At 42.0% G+C, this 22,923-nt stretch overlaps 1 protein-coding gene and 1 long non-coding RNA gene across 2 annotated transcripts in view; both read left to right on the top strand.

The window, feature by feature from the left end:
- The window catches only part of LOC146522043 (uncharacterized), a 30,560-nt gene extending 15,062 nt beyond the window's left edge, over nucleotides 1-15,498 (top strand). The window contains exons 14-18 of the mRNA XM_085147650.1: nucleotides 11,453-11,523; nucleotides 11,608-11,733; nucleotides 12,012-12,107; nucleotides 14,066-14,197; nucleotides 14,285-15,498. Coding sequence (XP_085003776.1) covers nucleotides 11,453-11,523; nucleotides 11,608-11,733; nucleotides 12,012-12,107; nucleotides 14,066-14,197; nucleotides 14,285-14,500 — 641 coding nt within the window. The 3' untranslated portion in view covers nucleotides 14,501-15,498. The remainder of the gene's footprint in view (nucleotides 1-11,452; nucleotides 11,524-11,607; nucleotides 11,734-12,011; nucleotides 12,108-14,065; nucleotides 14,198-14,284) is intronic.
- LOC146522036 (uncharacterized) overlaps nucleotides 1-22,923 on the top strand; it is a 196,608-nt gene that overhangs the window by 27,227 nt on the left and 146,458 nt on the right. The window lies entirely within an intron of this gene.

Here is a 22,923-nt window from a genome sequence, read left to right as displayed (position 1 = left end):
ATGGTTGTGGTCCAAAAGCAGAGTGGGGACTTAAGGGTGTGCATAGATCCAAAACCCTTAAACAAAGCCCTACAACGGAGCCACTTCCCATTGCCCACCATTGAGGACATTTTACCAGATCTGTCAAAGGCTAAAGTGTTCTCTGTCTGCGACGTGAAGAGTGGATTCTGGCACGTGAAACTGGAGGAGGAGTCGAGCTACCTGACAACATTTTCGACTCCATTTGGACGCTACAGATGGCTGAGGATGCCAATGGGGATAAGTCCAGCTCCGGAAGTGTTCCAGAGGAAGCTCACACAAGCTTTGGATGGACTGGCAGGGATCTACATCATTGCAGATGATGTGCTGATCACGGGTCAGGGGGACACAGATGCTGAAGCAGTTCGTGACCATGACGAGAAGCTGAGACAGTTTTTGACTCGTTGCAGGCAGAAAAACATTAAGTTAAACGCAGACAAGTTTAAACTTAAACAGAAGGAGACTACGTACATTGGACATCAGCTGACATGCAACGGTCTGAAAATAGACCCAGAGAAGGTTAGGGCTATAGAACAAATGCCCAGACCTACAGATGTGAAGGCAGTACAGAGACTGTTAGGTATGGTGAACTACTTAGCAAAGTTTTGCCCACATCTGTCTGACCACTGCGACATACTGAGACAACTGACACACAAAGACAGTGAGTGGAACTGGACGACTCGACATGAAGACGCATTCCAGAGACTAAAAGGGACTATAGCAGAGGCTCCAGTCCTGAAATACTACTGCCCGGAAGAAGAGCTGACAGTACAATGTGACGCTTCTGACAAAGGGTTAGGTGCGGCACTCATGCAGAAGGGTAAGCCTGTGGCTTTTGCGAGTAGAGCACTTACACGTACAGAGCAAGGTTATGCCCAGATCGAAAAGGAGCTTTTGGCTGTAGTTTTCAGTATGGAGAAGTTTCATCAGTACACATATGGTCGTAAAGTGGTGGTACAGAGTGATCACAAACCCTTAGAGACCATTGTAAGAAAACCGCTGTTGAGCGCACCCAAACGGTTGCAAAGGATGCTTATGCGCATTCAGAAATATGACATAGATGTGGTGTATGTGCCAGGCAAAGACATGTTATTAGCAGACACGTTGAGTAGGGCATATCTACCAGAGTGCTCACCACAGGGCTCCATAGAGGAGGAAATAGAGAGCATTAACATGGTCACTCATGCACCCATCTCACCTGACAGACTAAACAGCATAAGGACTGCTACGCAAGAGGACAAAGCACTACAGATCCTCATAGATACAATTCACAGAGGTTGGCCGACTGACAAAAGAGACACTGACGGTGACATCAGACCATTCTTCTCATTCCAGGATGAACTGAGTAGTCAGGATGGACTTGTGTTTAGAGGTGAACGTGTTGTTGTCCCGACTACCATGAGACAGGAGATCATAGCCAGACTACACTCGACACACCTAGGTGTAGAAGGTTGTCTAAGGAGAGCCAGAGAGTGTGTGTATTGGCCAGGCATGAATGAACAAATTAAGACTTATGTGACTAAGTGTGACATCTGCAGGTCAGTTGACTACAGACAACAGAAAGAGACCTTGGTCCCACATGAGATCCCGACTAGACCATGGGCTAAGGTGGGCTCGGACCTGTTTATGTTTGACAACAAGGACTACCTTATCACAGTGGACTACTATTCAAACTTCTGGGAAATTGACTATCTCCCAGACACTAAGTCCACCACAGTGATTAGAAAGCTGAAGGCTCACTTTGCCAGACAGGGCATCCCAGACATTGTTGTTTCAGATAATGGACCACAGTATACGTCCGGTGAGTTTCTGAGATTTAGTCGACTGTGGGATTTCCAGCACAAAACATCTTCACCAGGTTACCCTCAGAGTAATGGGAAGGCTGAATCAGCAGTGAAAACAGCAAAGAGGCTGCTGCTAAAGGCAAAAATGGCGGGGCAGGACCCGTATCTTGCGATTCTAGACCATCGCAACACACCATCACAAGGTCTGGAGACCAGCCCAGCTCAGAGGCTGCTCAGCAGGAGGACACAGACGCTTTTGCCAACCAGGACGAGTCTGCTAAGGCCAAAAGTCATTCCAGCCCTGCGGGAGTTGGAGATGAAACAGAAGCGCCAAAAATTGTGCTATGACCGATCAGCACGAGACATGGACTCTTTGAAGCTAGGGGACAGTGTCAGAGTTCAGCCTTTTGACCGCCATTCCACTTGGAGCAGGGGAGTGGTGATTGGGACTGTTGACCCGAGGTCCTATGAGGTTCAGTTGGACTCTGGAAGTGTTCTGAGGAGGAATCGGAGGCACCTGAGACATGCAGGTGTGATGGATCAAGAAAATGCCATGACAGACACTGGGGCACTGAGCAGTTCAGTGACAGCTCCTTCGGAAACTCGTGAGCAGCAGATCAAGACTGACGAGGTATCAGGGGGTGTCAGGACAAGGTCAGGCCGCAAAGTGGTTCCACCACTTCGGTACAAGGACTATGTTACATAATGAGGATTTATTGTTTATTGTTTGAGGGGAAGAGTTGTGTATTCTGTGGAAATTGATGTTCACTACAGCTTACAGAAATGTACATGTTTGAATAGTGGAATGTTTTTGTATTCTTTGAGTGTTTCATATTGTTTTCTCCCTCAGTAAGAAGAAGGACAAATCAAAACAAAAAAGGACTTCTGTTTTTTCCAAACAACAAAAAAAAGAGAAGGGATGTAATAATGTGAATTATTGTTTGCAAGATGGTTTGTTCCACAATGGATTGTGTTGCTGCACGGACGTGTTTAGGGTGACACACAAGTAAGGATTGTTAGGCTGTATGTTGCTGTTGTACATGGCACAGGGCCAATCTGAGTCGCATGACTTGTTAATAAAACTTACTACCCCGTTGGGTAGGAAATAGATATTCTGGAGTCTGTCGTGAATGAGACCAGAATATAACACCCTTGGGCCCCCCTTCTCGATTCAGAGATGGTCAGCATCCTGACAGCCCGATGGACGAAGCTGTCTCTCAGTCTATGTGTTCTGGTCCGGAGGCTCTTCAGTATCCTTCCTGATGGCAGCAAACTGAAGACGCTGCTGAAGGGATGAGTGGAGTCACCTGTAATGAAGAGGACCTTCCAGATGAGGCAGGTGCAGCTGCTCTCACTACCCGTTGTCATTTTTTCCTGCAGAACCCAGTGCAGGAGTCATACCACTCCTACCATGCACACAATGCAGCTGGTGAGGATACTCTCAACTGTGCCTCTGTAGAAGGTGCTCATAATTGGGGTTGAATCTCTTGTGCTTCTCAGTTTGCAGAGGAAGTAGAGTCGCTGTTGGTCTTCTCCACATTCAGGGACAGGTTGTTGTTGCTGTACCACTCTGCCAGATGGTTAACTTCACCCCTTTAGTAGATCTCGTCGTGGGTCAGCAGAGTGAAGAGAAGGGGGCTCAACACACATCCTTGGGGAGCCCCCGTATTCAGTGTTCTTGGGCTGGAGGTGTTGCTGTCGACCCGTACTGTCTGCTGTCTTCCTGTCAAGAAATCTAGCAGCCAGTTATACAGCAAGGTGCTGATCCCCAGCAGATCCAGTTTGTGAATGAGTTGCTGGGGAATGATGATGCTGAAGGCTGAACTGAAGTCTATGAACAGCACCCTGACATATGAGTCTCTAGTGTTGAGATGTGTGAGGGCTGAGTAAGGGGCAGTTGAAATTCCATCATCACTTGAGCGTTTTGACGAAAGCGATAATTTGATTTGATGCATGACTAACCGTTCAAAGCACTTCATAATGATGGAGGTGAGTTTGACAGGAGCAGCACAAACAACAATTTTAGCAGCACAAACCAGCACAAACACAGCACAGTTGATTGACACCCATTTTGTTTGATTTAATTAATGTGGGGGGGGGCTGGTTGACCTCTGATGACCTCTAGAAGTTTTTATTAATATCTTTAAAATGATAGCGGCACAAACGAAAATTTTTGCAGCACAAACCAGCACAAACGTAGCACAAACGTTTGATACCACTTTTGTTGGATTTGAAGAAGGTGGGGGGGGCAACTTCACTCACATTCTGTACATAAGCATTCACACCTACCCCCACAGTATTCGTTGCTGTTTACCGTCCACCTAAAATCAACTCTGACTTTTTAACTGATTTTTCTAACTTTCTCGCTGAAATCCTACTCTTATCTCCAAATATACTACTGCTGGGCGATTTTAACATCCACATGGACAACACATCAAATTCAGCCACAAGAGATTTTATATCCTGTCTGGACAATTTTGACTTACAACAATATATGGACGTTCCCACACACTCCAAAGGACACATTTTGGATCTTGTTTGCTGCATTGGTGTCACCCCTAAGAATTGTGCTGTATTGGACATGCATTTTTCAGACCATAAATTAGTTTTATTCAATGCTAGTCTCCCACTATACAAAAATAAACAAAACCGCTCAATTACTTTTAGAAATATTAGGGGCATTGATCTATCAGCTCTTTCCCATGGCATTAATAACTTACCTACCATTGACGCCTCAGCTTCCATAGACGACCTGGTATCTCACTATAACAATGAACTTATTAGTGATGGGATTTCCGGCTCTTTTTAGAGATCCGGCTCTTTCAGCTCGGCTCACTAAAAAGAGCCGGCTCTTTCGGCTCCGAACCTCTTCAGGTTGTTTTGTTGCTTTAATTATTTAATCATTAACAATAATATAAAATTATGCAGAAAAGGAATTACTAATGTAAAAAAAGTGGTTTTATTTATATATGTTTATATATGGCCCCTAGAGACAAAGCACGTGCAAACTCTAAAGTATATACAAACTCCAAAAAGCACGTACAAACTCCAAAACACATTTCTAGCGTTTACTGAACTTCCAAAACAGAGCTACCCAGATCACTTAAATTACACAATTGAAAACATGTGTATATTGTTTGTGTATTTATAGACAAGCACTCATATTTATTCAAATAATTTTTAAAAAAAAAGTTCATTTACCTGTTACTACCACACACCAAATCCGGTTGTTGATACTTCCTGGCTTGTGTAGCCATTAGGTAACAAAAGCTCAACACTGCGCCCTAGAAACCTGGAGCACTTCCGTTGTCTTTTGTACGTGTTTTGGAGTTTGTACGTGCTTCTGAGTTTTTACGTGTTTTGGAGTTTGTACGTGCTTCTGAGTTTGTACGTGTTTTGGAGTTTGTACGTGCTTTGTCTCTAAGCGCCACCATAAATATACTTTATTTATTCACTCCACATAAAATGTTATAAATAAATCATATAATACAAAAAAACAGCTATTTACATTTTAAACTTTTAACTATTTAAATTTTCAGCGTTTTCCTTTTAAACAAATTTAATGTGAAACAACACAAAACACTGCAAACCACAACACAATTAAATATAAATTAAAATATTAAAACAAAAAGAAGATGCACATTCTCTGTCATATGGGCCTGCATGATTTCTGAATCCTTTATCATCTGCAACTGAAAATAGTGGATGATTACTATACCTTTCTAATGTGACGTTGTTGTCCCTCGCTCTCTTTCTCTCTGGCTCTGTTCCTGTGCTACTGCGAGTGTAACTAACGCCACTCCCCCCTCTGCCCAGCGCAAAGTACAGGCCACGCATGCGGAGTTTAGCGGAAAAAAGGGTGAGAGAGAGGGTGAGAGAAAGAAAAAAAAAACAAACCTCACGGCTCCCAATAAGGAGCCGTCTCGCGGCGTCGTTCACTTCAAAGAGCCGGCTCTAAGAGCCATTTCATTCCCGAACGACCCATCACTAGAACTTATCAACCTCTTAGATACCTTGGCTCCCCAAAAAACCCGAACTGGTTCTTTCTCTCGCTCTGCACCATGGTACTCATCTGAACTTCGCCAACTTAAAGCTACTGGACGCTGCCTGGAACATCTCTCCAGGAAAACAGGACTTACTATTCACAAGGACATGTATCTCAGTCATATACAACACTATAAAGAAGCTATTCATCATGCTAAATCTGCTTACTACACCTCTGTTATTGAATCCGCTGAAGGAAACACTCGCACTTTGTTTTCTACATTGCATAATACTGTTAAACCCCCAGGTACCTTTGCCATACATACACACTCTGCCGCAGTTTGCAACAAATTTATGGACTTCTTTTACACCAAGATTGAGAATCTTCATCAACAATTGCCCTCATCCTGTGAAATGGTCAGCTGTTCTACCTGCATTTTTTGTCCTTCTTAGCTGTCATCCTCTCTGTCCAATTTTGAACTTCCCACAATAACTCAGCTATCTTCCATAATTACTAACTTAAAGTCATCATCATGTAAACTTGATCCACTGCCGACAAATCTTGTCAAACTCTCATTCCCGTCTCTTGCCCCACTGATTGCTAATATCGTACACTCCTCTCTTATATCTGGTTCTGTTCCTTCTTCCCTTAAAACTGCAATAATAACTCCAATACTGAAAAAGAATGGTTCAGATCCCTCCAATCTAAATAATTTCAGGCCAATTTCAAATCTCCCTTTCCTAGCAAAAATTCTTGAAAAGATAGTGGCTGCACAGGTTCATCATCATCTCATTGGAAATAACTTGTACGAACAGTTTCAGTCCGGCTTCCGTTCATGTCACAGTACAGAAACAGCCCTAGTAAAAATCACCAATGATCTTTTGCTTGCAGCTGATTCTGGACTTATATCCATCCTCATTCTCCTTGACCTTTCGATACTATCTCCCACCGCATCCTCCTTCACAGATTAGCATCTATTGGCATCAATGGTACAGTACTCGCCTGGTTTACTTCTTATCTCTCTGGCCGCTCACAGTTTGTTCAATTACTCCCTCACAGATCAGTATCTACACCAGTTAATTCCGGTGTACCCTAAGGCTCTGTCCTGGGTCCTTTACTTTTTATCATCTATCTCCTACCCCTAGGTAATATTTTTAGGAAGCATAACATCCAGTTTCACTGCTACGCAGATGACACCCAGCTCTACCTATCCTCCAAACCTACAGCTACTCTCCCACCCACATCCATTTCTGACTGTTTAAGTGAAATCAAGGTCTGGTTTTCTCACAACTTTCTTAAACTTAATGGCAATAAAACAGAATTCATTTTAATAGGCATCAGATCAAAACTGACTACAGTTCCAACCAGTCTTTCGTTATCCATTGATAACTCTGTTGTCACACCCTCCCCTCAGGTTAAGAGTCTTGGTGTCATCCTCGATAGCACTCTGTCCTTCACAGCACATATAAATAATATCACTCGGTCTTTCTACTTTCATCTCCGTAATATTAACCGTCTTCGTCCCTCACTCACACCACACAGTACCGCCATACTTGTCAATGCTCTTGTCACATCTCGTCTGGATTACTGTAATTCTCTTCTCTATGGTTTACCTCATAAATCCCTCCATAAACTGCAGTTGGTTCAAAATACAGCTGCTCGTATTATTTCCAGAACTAGATCCACTGAACATATAACACCTGTTCTTAAACAGCTCCATTGGCTCCCAATTCACCTCCGTGTCAATTTCAAGATCCTGCTTCTCACTTTCAAAGCGCTTCATAGCCTTGCTCCTCCATATCTATCCGATCTTCTCCATACATACTCACCCCTTCGTACACTCCGCTCTTCTTCAGCTTCCCTTCTGTCAGTTCCACCTGCTCGTCTGACTACCATTGGACTCAGAGCCTTTAGTTGTTCTGCCCCGAGACTTTGGAATGCACTCCCACTTGCTCTACGGACCACACACTGTCTCACCACTTTTAAATCACTACTCAAAACCCATCTGTTTAGAATTGCATACACCTGATCTCTCTTAGGCCATTTTTACCTTGCTCAGTTTTTATATTTGCTTTTATACTTTTTTGACTGTTTATGTCTAAATTTTACCTACCATGTTTGCTATATATACATTTTTCTTATGTTTTTTATGGTATGTTTACGTGTTACTGTAAGGTGACCTTGAGGGTCTGAAAGGCGCCTATAAATAAAATTTATTATTATTATTATTATTACTGTGCAATGTGGCATTGGAGTAATATTTTTATAAGTATATAAAATCTAAAATTTATAAATTTATGTAATTACTATGCACTTAATGCATACATTTTATTAATATTTGGGCTATAATGATTGTATTGATGTATATCAACTTGAAATGCTCCCAAAAATGGAACTACAACATGTAAAAATATAATATAAGCTCTGGCGGACTTGGTTCTATGGTAGGTCTTAAAGGGTTAACACCAGCTGACATCTTTTTCTTTCAGCGTCTATTGAATGTGTTGTGTTGTCCTCCATATGACCTCTGTGTACAGGCGTGTGGTTGTTGCGGGCATTTTGTCAATGTCAAACGTATACTCATTGTAGACGTTGTTTTTATATTGCTTCGATAGCAGCAGTCCCCAACCTTTTTTGTGCCACGGATCGGTTTATGTCCAAAAATATTTTCATGGACCGGCCTTTAAGGTGTCGCGGATAAAAACAACAAAATATAACCAGTACTGGTACCAAAGAAAATAAGATTTATTCATAACACACAGGAAAAGACCCAGAGAAACCAAGTTAAACGATAAAAATGTTTTAAAAAATAATGATAAAAACTGATAAAAATCCCTGAAAACTATAAATTTCACCCCCGAGCCTCAACTCTCGCTGCCCCGTACCAAACAACTCTTGGAATGGTACCAGTCCATGGCCCGGGGGTTGGGTCTACGGTCTGTAGTCCCAATTTTCCCAAGGGTGGAGTTCATGTTTTCTGTACAGAAACAGTTATATGTGAAGGAATGCAGAGTGATCAGTGGACATCTCAAAAATGGGGCTGGCTCAAACAAATAAGTTCATTAACTGAAATAAATCAAACGGGAAAATATAAACAGGAAAATGTAAAATAGCAGAAAAATAAAAACCCACATGTAAGTGTGGGCTGGGTATCATCACTGATTTCTATAATCGATTTGATTCCGATTTATAAGGTCCTGGTTCAATTCAACTTTGACTCAGACAGACAGATATATTATAATTCTGATCATTTATCAGTACTTATCCTGATTATATACCTATATATAAAGACAAAGCTGGCACTTCTGATACTTCATCAGAGGTGTAAGCATCACAGCAGATGCCTTGTCGTAGATCCATCTAGAGAGAAGAGTAGCGCACCTCAACACCAAGGCGTTCCCAGGTGAGCTGAGAGATATAATCTCTCCAGCATATCCTGGTTGTGCCCCGGGACCTCCTCCCGGTGGGACATGCCCGGAACACCTCACCCAGGAGGCACCAAAAAGGCATCCTTGTCAGATGCCCAAACCACTTCAACTGGCTCCTTTCGATGTGAGCCCCTCCTGGATGGCTGAACTTCTCACCCTATTTCTAAGGGAGAAGCCAGACACCCTTCGGAGGAAGTCCATTTCCGCCACTTGTATCCACGATCTTGTTCTTTCGGTCACAGCTCGTGACCATAGGTGAGGGTAGGGATGTAGATCGACCGGTAAATTGAGAGTTTCACTTTTACACTCAGCTCTCTCTTCACCACAACAGACCCGCTCCCTTCTCCCGTCACTCATGAACAAGACCCAAAGATACTTAAACTCTTCCACTTGGTGCAAGAACTCGTCCCTGACCTGGAGTGGGCACTCCACCCTTTTCCGGCTGAGGACCATGGCCTCAGATTTGGAGGTGTTGATTCTTATTCCCACCGCTTCACACTCGGTTGCGAACCATTCCAAAGCGAGCTGGGGGCCATCACCCGATGAAGCCAACAGAACCACATCATCCTCAAAAAGCTGATAAAAGATTCTGAGACCACCCAAGTGAAAGCCTTCCGCCACTTGGCTACGCCTAGAAATTCTGTCCATAAAAGAATTGCTGACAAGGCGCAGCCCTTGCTGAGCCCATCACCCACCAGGAATGAGTCCAACTTTTTGCTGGCAATGCGGACCAGGATACCCCGAGGGACATGGTTGAATGCCTTCTCCAAGTCCACAAAACACATGTAGACTGGTTGGGCAAATTCCCATGCACCCTCAAGTATCCTTGAGAGGATAAAGAGCTGAGCCAGTGTTCCACGACCAGGACGAAAACTGCATTGTTCCTCCTGTATGCTTGATTCAGAGATTTGGATGGCACAACACAGAAGAGCTACCTCGTCAGGCCAAGCAGTGTATTTAAACCTACAGGCCTGTGGACACTCTTTCAATGATGAGGATGTAAACATCCTGGAGAGGGTGGAACGCTGGTTTGAGGGCGGAGTCAAGGAGGCCATTTACGTAAAAATAGAAAGAATATCTCTGAATCGAGGAGAGGGCCTAGGGGTACATCTTTAACCATCTTACAATGCTGCGATTGCAGCCATTCCCCATCTCTCTGTGAATGGCACTCATGGCCACTGATCAGTAATCTTTGACCAATGGAAGTTGATCAGTAGTTGTTGATCAATGGTCATGAGAATTTGTATATTTGCAACCCATTTTTCATTCAGTGGTGCTAGTTTTAGTCAATGTGCAATATACTGTTTATAAGGTTGGGGAAACCTGTAGTCAGCTGAGACTGAAGAAGTTACTTGGATGAGTGACAAAACATTTCTCCCACTGAAAATGCTACGTACAGATGAACAGAATCAACCTTTTTGGATTTATTTACCTGGGTGATTGATCATGCATCAAAACAAATACTAAAACCCATAAAAATAGTTACAACCCTAAAAAAATACAAAGAATATAATTGTAAACAGTTATACTAAACTTAAAAAAATACAACAAATAAAACTGAAATTACACAATTACACAAATGAACACATTTATCAACATAGAATAAAGACATGCAAAAGGCATTAAATAACATAATACTAACACCTTTATTTAAGTCACTTGTGTCTTCTCATTTCATTGTGTATGTATGAGTGAAGACCTGCATACATTGACTGATGGCAGCTCAACTGTGAATAACAGAAAAGCCTAAAAGCCAAGTGACTAAGACACTGGGGAGAAATGTGTAGAGACTAGTAAAAATAAGGTGAATAGTGTTAAAAGGTTTTTTTATGTTATTTATTTTGGTTCTGTTGTCATTGCATTATTTTACAAACAGAAGGTCGACTGATACATCCCTAGTGCCAGATGGAGATTCTTCAAACATTAGTTGTTCTGCTCCATCAAGTCTGTCTGTTTTTTTTTTTATCCATGCATGATGTTTGTCTAGTCATCTCTTTTTGTAATAATTTCCACACCCGACCTTTTTTATCTTATATCTGCTTTCACTCAAACAAACATTAAATGATGGAGCATCACACACTAAAAGAGTTATTTGCAAGAACTTTCTGCAAGTAGTCAGAAAGTTACCCTGTGTATAAAACAGGTTGGCTTTCTTCAAATCATCATTATCCTGATCTTTAAAAGTCCAAGTTGCATTGTTTTATAACATGTTTTCATTTATATTTCCACACCTGAAGTCTATGTAGAAGGTGATGCTGCTGAGTGCTTTCAGAATATTCTGACTCGAACCAGTCCTGAAGCCTCCCAGGTAAAGATTGCATGTTAAATGGAGCAAATATTTAAGTAGTATTAAAAAAATAACTTAACAGCCTTTCTGTGCTAATTCTTTAAGACATTCAAGGGAGTGCTTAGACACAAGAGCAAATGCTGTAACTGCGGTAAAGAGACAGGACCAGATGAACCATTTTGGATGCTGCCTCTTGAATTTGTGGAGTCTGACTCAAAAGACTACAGTGTGGTGAGCACTGATATCTTCCCATTTTCCATCTTTAATTCAAACTCAGCTAAAATATATTATTTTAGACTAACCGTGGCATGTTTGCACAAAATTACTGTTTTTGGTCAGAAATCTTATCCTGTAAGTGAAACACTGTTCACATGAACACATGCACCAGACTGTGGGAAATATTTCATACATTCAAGGATACTGGTAGTATGCTTTGATGTGTGTAAATGACCTGTTTATATGATGTGTTAACAAGTTTCAGCACCAAGTGACATGAATGCATTTTTCAGGAGGATGCCATTGCCAAATATTTCAGTGAATCAGATGCCAGTGGATCAAACCAGCTCTACTGTGACCAGTGTGAGAATAAAACCAATGCTGCAGTTGTAAGTTATGAGTTATTGTATTTATATATTATACTGCCTACCTTTGCAAAAGAGAGAATTTAGATTTTTTTTATATTGTGACTCACTGTGTAGATTAGTGGGTAACAAAGTGAGTAAAGATTTTCATACTTTCACTCTTCAAGTGAATATTTATTTTCCCATGCGCCTCACTTGCATACATTCATTTATGTGAAGATATATTTCCAAAATCCTGTATTGTTTGGAAGGAGAAAACTGGTTTACTACTTCAGTATTCATAAACCCCAGTGGACACAGAGTGAGACGTGATTCAGATAGTTTTACTGTAGAGACACTCTTTGGTCTTTTAGTCTGTGAAGATCACTCCCTCTTTTCTTGGGCTCTCCAATAAAAACTTCATGTTACTACTGATGATGGATGTTGATGTCTTTGAGTTCATCCCTGCAGTCTTCTACTTGAACTTCTACCAGAGTCTTATCAACAGGAACATCAGACAGAAGAACTTTACTGTGACTTTACTGTACCCTCTGTGTTCCTAGACTCTTAAGAATCTGCTGCTTCATCAGGTCTAAGTTCTCCAGCCTTGTTTTTCAGAGCCTTCCTGTTTTTCAGCCAGTTTCACTTGAGGTGCCACTTTTTAAAAAAATAGCTTGCAGGGAAAAGCTCTGATTATTGAAATACAAAATCTTGGATCTATTCTTTGCCACAGCTTAATTCTCTATCTACAGTTGGCAGTAAGATCATTGTAATAATCCAAATACATCTCAGGTGTCTTCCTCAGTCCAGAGCACAGTCACTAAAGTCATAGAGACGGAAACCTAAAAATAAAATCTGTTCTTAATATTGTGTATTCCAGTTGAACATTTGAAGCTCCTGGGTTGCTGTTGTTTCTACAACGTATGAGATTGTCATGGTTATTACAATGACATGAACAATAACTTGGGTCTTGCCAATTTTAAAATTTATTTTCATGATTTCATTTTCATGACAGGTTCTGTGACGTTTAACATATACGGTCATGTTTGGAGTCCTGCACAGATTTTCTGAATCCACTGTATTCCTCTATTGTCTAGATTTTAAAAATTCTGCTCATAAAAAGTATGGATGCCAAGCACAATGCAAATAAAAATAAAATAAAACCATTTGTAATTCCTTAAAAAATCCACATTTAATAATACAACATATGAAATTTTATAATGATGTTGGAATATTTGCTAATTTTAAATTTAATATCACAAACATGTTTTTCATTTGTCAGATCACCTCTTTCTTTCACTGCACTCGAAACATTTGGATACTGAGTAGACCAAGTGCTCTAGTCTCTATGGTTTCCAATTCATGCTCTTGTCAGGGTTCCTGGGTGGTTCACCCAGTATTTTCAGTTCATTCATGTTCAGTTTATTTCTCACTCGTTCTCATTTCCCGTATTCCCCGTGCCAGTTTGTTTCATGTGTCATTGGCCAGATTATGTTCAGCTGTGTACTCACCGGTCTCTCATTATCATCCTCATCAGTCTGTGTATTTAAATCTTCAGTTTCCACTTGTTCACCGTCTTGTCACTGATGTTGTCACTGCTGTTTCCGTGTGTGTTTTCAGTTCAGTCAGCCATTCAGTTAGCCAGCCAGTCAATCAATATTCATTCATGTTCTGTTCATCTAACCTACAATAAACACCTTGGTAATCCTTCACTAATCAACGAGTCCTGTGTTTGGGTCACCTCTTCCTCGCATCCACACACAGGCCCTAACAACTCTATGTTGTCCAGTAAATTCTGTATTATGACAAAGCCTGTGAGCAGTGGTGATCTCATTATTGATCAAAACAATTATAATTGTTTATGTTATCCAGCAGCTATTTTTCAAATTTTATTTTTCAGATGTATTACAAATCATCACATTGTTTTTTTATTTCAATCTTGCACACAGTTACAGCTTTTTTGTCAAAAGTGCTGAAGGATATTCTGTTTCTGTTTCAATTAGAAATTTGAAATCTGTAATCATCCAGAAGTTTTGACTCTGCTGTTGAAGAGATTTAAGTTTAACTATCAATCCCGGCAATATGCGAAAATAAAACAAACAGTGAACATTCCTGACACCCTACAGACACCAGAGGTATAATGAATATTTATTTATTTTATAATAACTTTTTATTTTGTCATTCCTCATACTGACTTCTATCTTTGTTTAATCTGTTATCAGAATCAGACCTATGAGCTGTATGCTTTTGTGGAGCACTTTGGTGAACTGAGATCTGGACATTACACCGTAACAGTCAAGCCTCAGGATGATGATAGATGGTACAACTTTGATGATACCTATGTCAGACTGGTAAGACTGATTAACGTTTGTTATCAAAAGTCAGTGTTAATAGCATTATATAGTGTTAATATACACTTCGGCTGTAACAGCTTGTAATTTTTTTTTTTTCATTAACAGCTTCCAAACCCGCTATTCAAGCTGTAAGTCTTCGTCTGTGTTTCCCTCATCAAACATAAATACAAAATGAAATACAAAATGATCTTACCTTTTTTTTTTAATTATTCTCACTAGATCCAGCAGTGCTTATCTTCTGTTCTACAGGAAAAAGTAAGAAGGGAAACGTTTCTGATGAACATACTTGGTTTTTCCGTAAATGAATGTATGACACTTTATGCTTTTGTTAATTTTTGATTTAACTTTTGAGTAAATGCTGCAGAAAATGGAATCAAGACATCATTTTGGTAAATACTGATGGTGAGGGGGCAGTAGATACTGATTATTACCATGTAGACAAACAGAACAATGTTAAGAGTATAGTGAATAACAGAAGAGAAAAAGTTCTTTAAAAAAAAAATAAAGGTTGGAAAGACTAGATCTGATGAACAAAAAAGTTGCATTCAAGAAAAGTAGAAAAAAATTAAGTTGTGGACATTAAAAAAAAAGAAACATTGACAAGGTGATTAAACTTTTTTGCAAGAAGGTCCTGAGATTGATTCCACCACCTGGCTTCTGTATGGAGTTTGCATGTTCTCCCCAAGTTTGTGTGGGTTCTCGCTGGGTACTCCGGCTTACACCCACATTCCAAAGACATGTAGTGAGTGGGATGTGAATGTTTGTCTGTCTCTATGTGTTAGCCCTGTGACAGATTGGTGACCTGTGCATAGTGTACCCTGCCTCTTGCCCTGTGGTAGCTGGAATAGGCTCCAGAACCCCACCCACCACCCCCCGCTTCACTAAAACTAATGCTCTGTATTCATTACTGACCAATGTAAACCACATGATTGTTTTTGATTTTATTAAGGTCATAATAAATCTGACTTGTTTAAACTAAACTTTCAACTGATTTAATGCTATTTATGTTGTATTTCAAAAAAATTATTTAAATAGAGCACAAAAGAGTACCAACATTTAAAGTCCACATAATGTTTAATGTTATTTGTCTCTTTTACTCTTTTACACTATAAACTTCCTAATAGTGTTTGAGTTTTCACAATATGAATGAAAAAAAAAACATGTATAGATCATGTATAGATCCAATATCTGTTTAAAAAACTTTAAAATAAATAAAGATATTACACATAAATTTTTAAATTTGCAGTGTCTGTCAGGGTGTGGGAATGAGCGGACTTGACTGCAGAGCTCGTTGAAGATATAGAGTGGGTTTATTTACAGTGTGGTGAAAACAAGCAACAGATCTATGTACAATAAATGGGGTTTCGGGTGTTCTCCTCTTCTTCTCCAGATAGTGGCCGTGGTAGGTAACTGAAAACACACTGTGACTTCCAAGCGATATTTGACTAATATTTTCATTGTGAATATTAGTCATGAGGGTAAACAGGCAGTCTAGTTGCTGTCTCAGAGCCCTGTTTACCAAGGAGCAAGGTCAGCATATCCAAGATATCTTTCTGTTATCTAGATTCACTGACCCTAACACTGACACAAGGATAAATGGCCACACAAAGCTGGGTATCAGCTCTCTAAGTTAATCCAGGGTTTTTAAGCACTAGCACATGAAAGTGGTGGTGGCAGCATCAAACAAACTAACGGTGATGTATGAATCTAATTCGTGGGTCATATCGATGTTCCCGTGAGAATGCCATGCACTGATTTTAGCACAGCAGGCAGCACACTGCTCACTTAAAATATATTCCCCCATCATGAATGGGGGAATAGCAATCTTCGCCTCCACCAGGCAGACCTGTCCAAACTCAACCTGCTTACCTAGGTATGTGACTGCTGCCTTACCAAACTCGCTTTTAGCGAGATTGAGGGACAACGTGGCCTCAGCTAGCCACTGAAACACTGTCCTCAGGAGGGACATATGATATGCCCATGTGTATGTGCATACCACTAGATCATCTAGATACACATTGCACTGGGACACATGTCCCAACACCAGCTGCATTAAACGTTGAAAGGTAGCTGGGGCATTTTTCATGCCAAAGGCCATTACTGTATTTTTTATTTTTTTTTTTTTTGCCGCCTATCCCGTATTGTTCTTTTGCCATCAAAATTATTGTCTAAACGCCAAGAAAGATGTCCAACGAATTTACTTTATCAAGGGGACCATCCCGGCCTTGTCGTATTGGTCCATTTGATTGACCTTTGTTTTTATTGTTCATTTTATTTTATTTTCAGTTGTTACATACGGGACACACATGACTGGGGGAAAGGAAAAGGAGAAAGAAAGAGAGGAAGGGAAAGAAATACAATGGGGAAGAGGAACATGGTAAAGGGCACAGAAAAGGGGGGGGGGAATACACACATATATGTATATCAATCACCTGGATCACCTGTTGAGAAAAAAAGAGAAAACAAGCAAAAAAGAGAAATATAATAAACACAATCATCACGATAATCTATGTGTATATAACATTAAATACTAAATATTGAATATTATTGTGCAGCACGTGAGATCGACAGCGCACAATGTGTTTGTATCTGTAACTACCCGTGTGTACACCTGTGAGCATGAGCCCACTTGTATTCAAAAGGTTCCTTCATGTAACAATCTGCTAGAGGGTGTCGGGAGCCACAGCGCAGTCCCCCAGGGCATCAAGCAGGTATGGAGGAGACCCCCAGAGCGCAAGAGTCCAAGGAAGACCAACGGAGGGGCAACCGTGCTACTCTCCAGGAAAGAGCTGAGGAGAGCCCCAGATAAGGGGTCACCCAGGAGCCGCGGAGCCGAAGCCAGAGGTTGCAGTGACGGTGAGCTCTGCCGGCAGCCAGCTGTGCCAGAGTGGACCAAGCCCCAGGCCCAGAGGCCAACACCCCCCCCCCCCCCCAACAGAGCCACAGGCGCTAAGCAGCCACCGGGAGTGAGCCATGGCATACCTGAACGCCCAGCCCCGGACACCAAGAACCACTAATCAAACGATGTCTGAGGGCGTTAGCCACCGGCAGGGGGAGTGGTGGGGGAAGATAGGCCTCTATACTATGGAGGGCCTGAGATGTCCCTAGAAAGGTGGCACTTAATAACCGACCTGACATATAGACAAGACAAACAGTCACACACAGATATGAACATCCATTCCCACCACCATGCACACATATGCAAATACTGAGCAGTCACCCAATGTGGAGACAGACATAAATAGACACTGTACACACAATCACACTCCCCAAACGTACTCTATACCCCAGGTCTAGGTACCCTTGCCCCTAGAGAAGGAAACTGCACCCAGACGCAGGAGGTGTTTCCCTCTTTCCTGGGGTGGAGACAAGCAGACTGCCCCTGACTCCACAGTAGCAGGGAAGCTCCACATTCCAGAGCCCAATCGGATGCCCAACTCCTCCTCCAAGCCCCCCCCCCCGCCCCGACAAGCAACAGAGAACGGGGTGTGTGAAGACTCCAAACCCCCCCTCCATCCGCTTATATGTAGTGTAGTATATGTAGTATGTAGTGCATGTGTTTCCTAAGGTGCATTTAAAACCCAGGAGGGCATGGAGCTACCTGCAAGAGAGCAGTAGGGTTAGCGCATACCTGAAAACCCCAAGGCCCTGCGTGTGTTGGTGATTGTGGTGGAGCAGGAAGAGGGAGGCAGATGGGGATGGGGAGGGAAGGAAGGAAGGGAGAAGTGGCCCCTTCCTGGGGCCAGCTCCCCCGCTGGCCACAGCAGCAGCACCGCCCGGCACCACAGAGTCCGGGCCGGTGTATTTTCCTGACAGTGTGAGCAGTTGTTGGAGGACATAAAGCCCATCTTGCACATCCGATGACCTGTATAGTGTACTCTATGTAATATTTTGTATTGAATTAATTGAATACTGGGATTTGAGATGATCAATTAAACGAAAGGTTTTTATGCATACCTGAGACCAGACGTTTTGGTCTAAGTTTACTGACAAATCCGCTTCCTATTTTGCAAAAGGAAGTGAAATTGATTCATCTGTTTTAGAAGGCCTTCTGTATATTTTGGAAAGTAATTTGGGGATTTTAAGAGTAAGAAATTGTACCACACTTGATGGTGTTTGTAGTTCAACTTAACCGGGTTTAAATTTCTTTTTTACTGTGGATTTAATTTGTTGATATTCTAAAAATCTTTTCTTGTTGATCCCATATTGTGTAACTAGTCTGTCAAATTGAATAAATCCTGTTCTTTCTAATATATGTTCTAAGTATTTGATTCCTTTACAACTCCAATCTGGAAAGTTTATCATATTATTGTTTTGTAATATGTCAGGGTTGTTCCAGATAGGTGTCCGTTTGCATGGGATTAATGACGACTCTGTCAATTTTAGAAACGCCCACCATGCTTATGTTGACGCTTTTAAAGCATTCATGTCGTTTGATGTTTGAGCTGATAAATGGTAGGTCTGAAATCTCTAGATTATTGCAAAGTGCTTGTTCTACATCTAGCCAAGGTTCATCTAAGATTGTTTTAGCCATCCTGAGATAAATTCAGCCTGGTTGCTAAGAAATAGTGCTGAAAGTTAGGTAGATCTAATCCTCCTTTATCCATGGTCTTTTGTTGGGTTTTTAAGCTTATACGCGGGGGGTTTATCTTTCCAAAGGAATTTAGACATATATGAATCTAGAGATCTGAACCAATCTTGTGGTGGTTTAGTCAGGATCATTGAGAATAAATTATTTATTTTTGGTAAGACCATGATTTTTATAGCGGCAACCCTTCCCATGAGTGATATGGGTAGACATTTCCATCTAGCTAGATTGCCTTCTACTTTCTTTAATAGTGGGATATTGTTTAATTACTGTATATTGTCTGAAGTGGTCAGGGGTGAGAAATGCAGACATATCTGAAGCCCTGGAGGTCAGAGGCACCTGCCAGTAACCTTTAAGGAGATCTAGCCTGGTAATAAGAGGCTAGACTGCATCAACAGCCTATGCTGTTGATGCAGTCTTCCATACGAGGAAGCGGAAATGAGTCAGAGACCGTTACAGCATTTACCTTCTGATAATCCGTGCAGAAACTGGGTGTTCCATCAGACTTAGGTGTCAGTAGACATGGGGAGCTCCAGGGGCTACAAATAGGTTGTGCCAAGTTGTTTTCTACTAAGTACTCAACTTCTTTTTTCATCAGGTCGCGTTTGGCAACGGGGCAGTGGTATGCATGCTGGTTGATTGGGACTGCGTCACCAACATCAATGTCATGCTCACAAACATTGGTATGGGAGGGTACATCACTAAAGAGAGAAGGATGAAAGCACAATAAGTCAAGTACATTTCTACACTGGGAAGAAGGAAGGTGAGACAGGTGGGTCTCGGCCTTGGCTAAAAAAAAAAACGAATTTGACAAGAGCCCACATTGCTCACCCCTGGAAAGTGTACACAGACCGTTCTCCGCCTTGACCTCTACATTTAGCAGGGTAGCAGGCACTGAACTGGAGACAGCTGTCCCAGCGGTGTCTGCCTGTTCTATCACATGGGTTTCTCTGTTATGGTATCATTTCAGCATGTTAAAATTGACATAGGCGAGTCTTTCTCCTGCGTTCCAGGGTTTTGAGGATATAATTTGTGTCAGATACTTTCTTTACTATTATATAGGGTCCTGAGAAATGGGCCATGAGGGCCAAGCTAGGCACGGGCAACAACACGAAAACTTTGTCCCTAGGCTGAAATTTTTTCCACTGCTTTCTGATCAAACCATCTCTTCATGTTAGCCTGGGATACACAGAAAGCCTCTTTTGCTAACAAAGTAGCACATTGCCACCGGTCCTTACATGTTGTCCCTAACTCCACCATTTCAGTTTTAGGCACACAACCGCTGAGAAAACACTCCTTCAGCACTTTGATTGGACCCCGGACATCACGGCCAAACACGAGGGTAGCTGGGCTGAACCCCAAGGACTCCTGCTTCGCATCACATATATCGAACATTACAAAAGGGACACCTTCAGCCCAACTTTTTCCTGTATCATGGCAATATTTACTCAACATCCCTGAGTCTTTGATGCCACCGCTCAAGTGCACCTTGTGACTCTGGGTGTTAAGCACTAGACACAGAAGTTAGAGAAACCCCAAGGGACTGTAAAGTCCATTTAATATCCCTGGACAAGAAATTAGTACCCCGATATGTCTGCACAATTTTCGGGAGGCCAAAGGTGGTAAAGAATTTGACTAGTGCTTTGGTAATGCTTGCTGTGGTGATTCTCCGCAGCGGAATTGCTTCAGGAAATTGAGTGGATACGCACATTATGGTCAACAAGAACTGATTCCTTGCCCACGTCTTTGGTAAGGGGCCAATGCAGTCTACCAGGATATGCTCAAATGGTTCACCAACAGCAGGGACAGGAAATAGTGGGGAGGTGGGCACCACCTGGTTGGCTTTACCCACAAGCTGGCAAGTGTGACAGGTGTTACAAAACCGCACTATATCTGCTTTCATTGCCAGGTAAAAGAAATGCTGCAGTATACGGTCATACGTTTTGGTGACACCCAAATGATCTGACCGTGAATGATCATGTGCTAACTGTAGCACATGCTGCCGCAGACTAGTCGGAACTACTATCTGCCGCACTGTACTTCAGTCTTCTCCAGGCCTTGGGGTCCACTTGCTCATCAATAAACCTTCCCAAATGAAAAATGTTTGCTTCTTCCTCCCCACTACGGTGGCCCCTAGGGACAAAGCAGGTACAAACTCCAAAACACGTACAAACTTCAAAAAGCACATACAAACTGCAAAGAACGTGCAAACTCCAAAGCACGTACAAACTCCAAAACACGTACAAACTCCAAAACTCTTACAAACTCCAAAGCACGTACAAACTGCAAAGCACGTACAAGCTCCGAAGCATGTGCAAACTCCAAAACACAACGGAAGTGCTCCAGGACGCTAGTGTTGAGCTCAATTTGCAAAATTAATGGCAAGTCTGTTGCAAACACATGGAGTTGGATACCGACAGAAAATATCTGCAAGGATAGAACTATCACATATATATATTCAAATAATTTTTAAAAAATGTTAATTTACCTATTATTACCACACACCAAATCCGGTCGTTGGTACTTCCTGGCTTGTGTAGCCATTAGGTAACAAAAGCTCAACACTGCCGCTAGCGTCCTGGAGCACTTCCGTTGTGTTTTGGAGTTTGTATGTGCTTTGGAATTTGTAAGTGTTTTGGAGTTTGTAAGTGTTTTTTTTTTTTTTTTTTTTTTTGGGGGGGGGGGGGTTACGTGTTTTGGCGTTTGTACGTGCTATTTGGAATTTGTAAGTGTTTTGGAGTTTGTACGAGCTGCAGCTGTAAAACACTAAAGTAATGAAGGTCTCTCTGAGCCTTCACAAGTGCTTCCCGAGAGAGCAGAAAGGGAACTTCAGACTCAGGAGTTGGCTCAACCACACTTTGAGCCCTTCATCAGTACAGGGCATCACATCCTTCTCTAGAATAGAGCCAATAACGGATCCTGACAAATCAACCCCACCCCCACCTTGTTGCTGGGTGCGTGAAGGAGTCAGAACGCTCGCAGGAAACACATTCAGCTGTTGCTGGCTCAGGGCATCCAAAACAGGTTCTACAACAGGATTGTTGGTCACCTCAGGGGTAGGATAAACTTTCCGACCTGCTATTTTATCTCCCATTATAAAATCCACCCCATTAATCGGGAAACAAGGGCGCACAGCCACAGAAAAAAAGCCGCCCGCCAGCTCGCTCTGTACCCAAATACAATGGAGGGGAGCAGGCACAAAACTCATCCCATCAGCTTTTACGATGATGCTAGTGTCATAGTCAGACTTCTCATCAAATGCGAGCACACTAGCTAGTATGAGGGACTGTGAGCCACCAGTATCACACAGAATGGTCACCTCGCTAGCCTTCACTGGGGGATTGCGTCGGTCATACTTACTGACACTAGTTTTATGGACAAGCGCAAACTCATAAGCCATAATCACAGCCTGCTGTAGCGAGGAAACCTTTTGTTCATTAAGATATACTTCAATGCACTCCGAAATGCAGTTCTTAAATTCCTCTATAAGCATTAGTTTACGCATCAAAGCCAGGTCAGTAGCTTTGCACCCAGGATGAGGCCCCACATTGTTACGTCCCCAGGTCTAGGGGTGTAAGTGTGGGGACCGGTAACAAATGTGTTCATAACGGAATGAAAAGGAAACCAAACAGAGGTCTTCAGTACATAATATGGTATTATTACAAATAATCTTAATCTAAAGAGCTGGCAACGCTGTTTTATCAAAAACTACCAAACAAATAAAGAAGGCACTTCTCACCACGGGGAGACACTTCTGGGGCCCACCAGCCCATCTACGCACTCAACGTAACCCCTCACCACTGGCATGACAAACATGCAAAGAAGACTTTCCAGTGCCTAGGAGAAATGGTGTAGAGCCACAGGGGAAAAACCACCTCACACACAGTTCATCCCCAGCTTATATAACCTCAGAGAGGTG

Source organism: Neolamprologus multifasciatus, chromosome 3, assembly GCF_963576455.1.
Source record: "Neolamprologus multifasciatus chromosome 3, fNeoMul1.2, whole genome shotgun sequence".
Lineage (NCBI taxonomy): Eukaryota > Metazoa > Chordata > Actinopteri > Cichliformes > Cichlidae > Neolamprologus > Neolamprologus multifasciatus.
This window is presented reverse-complemented; position numbering and strand designations above follow the sequence as displayed.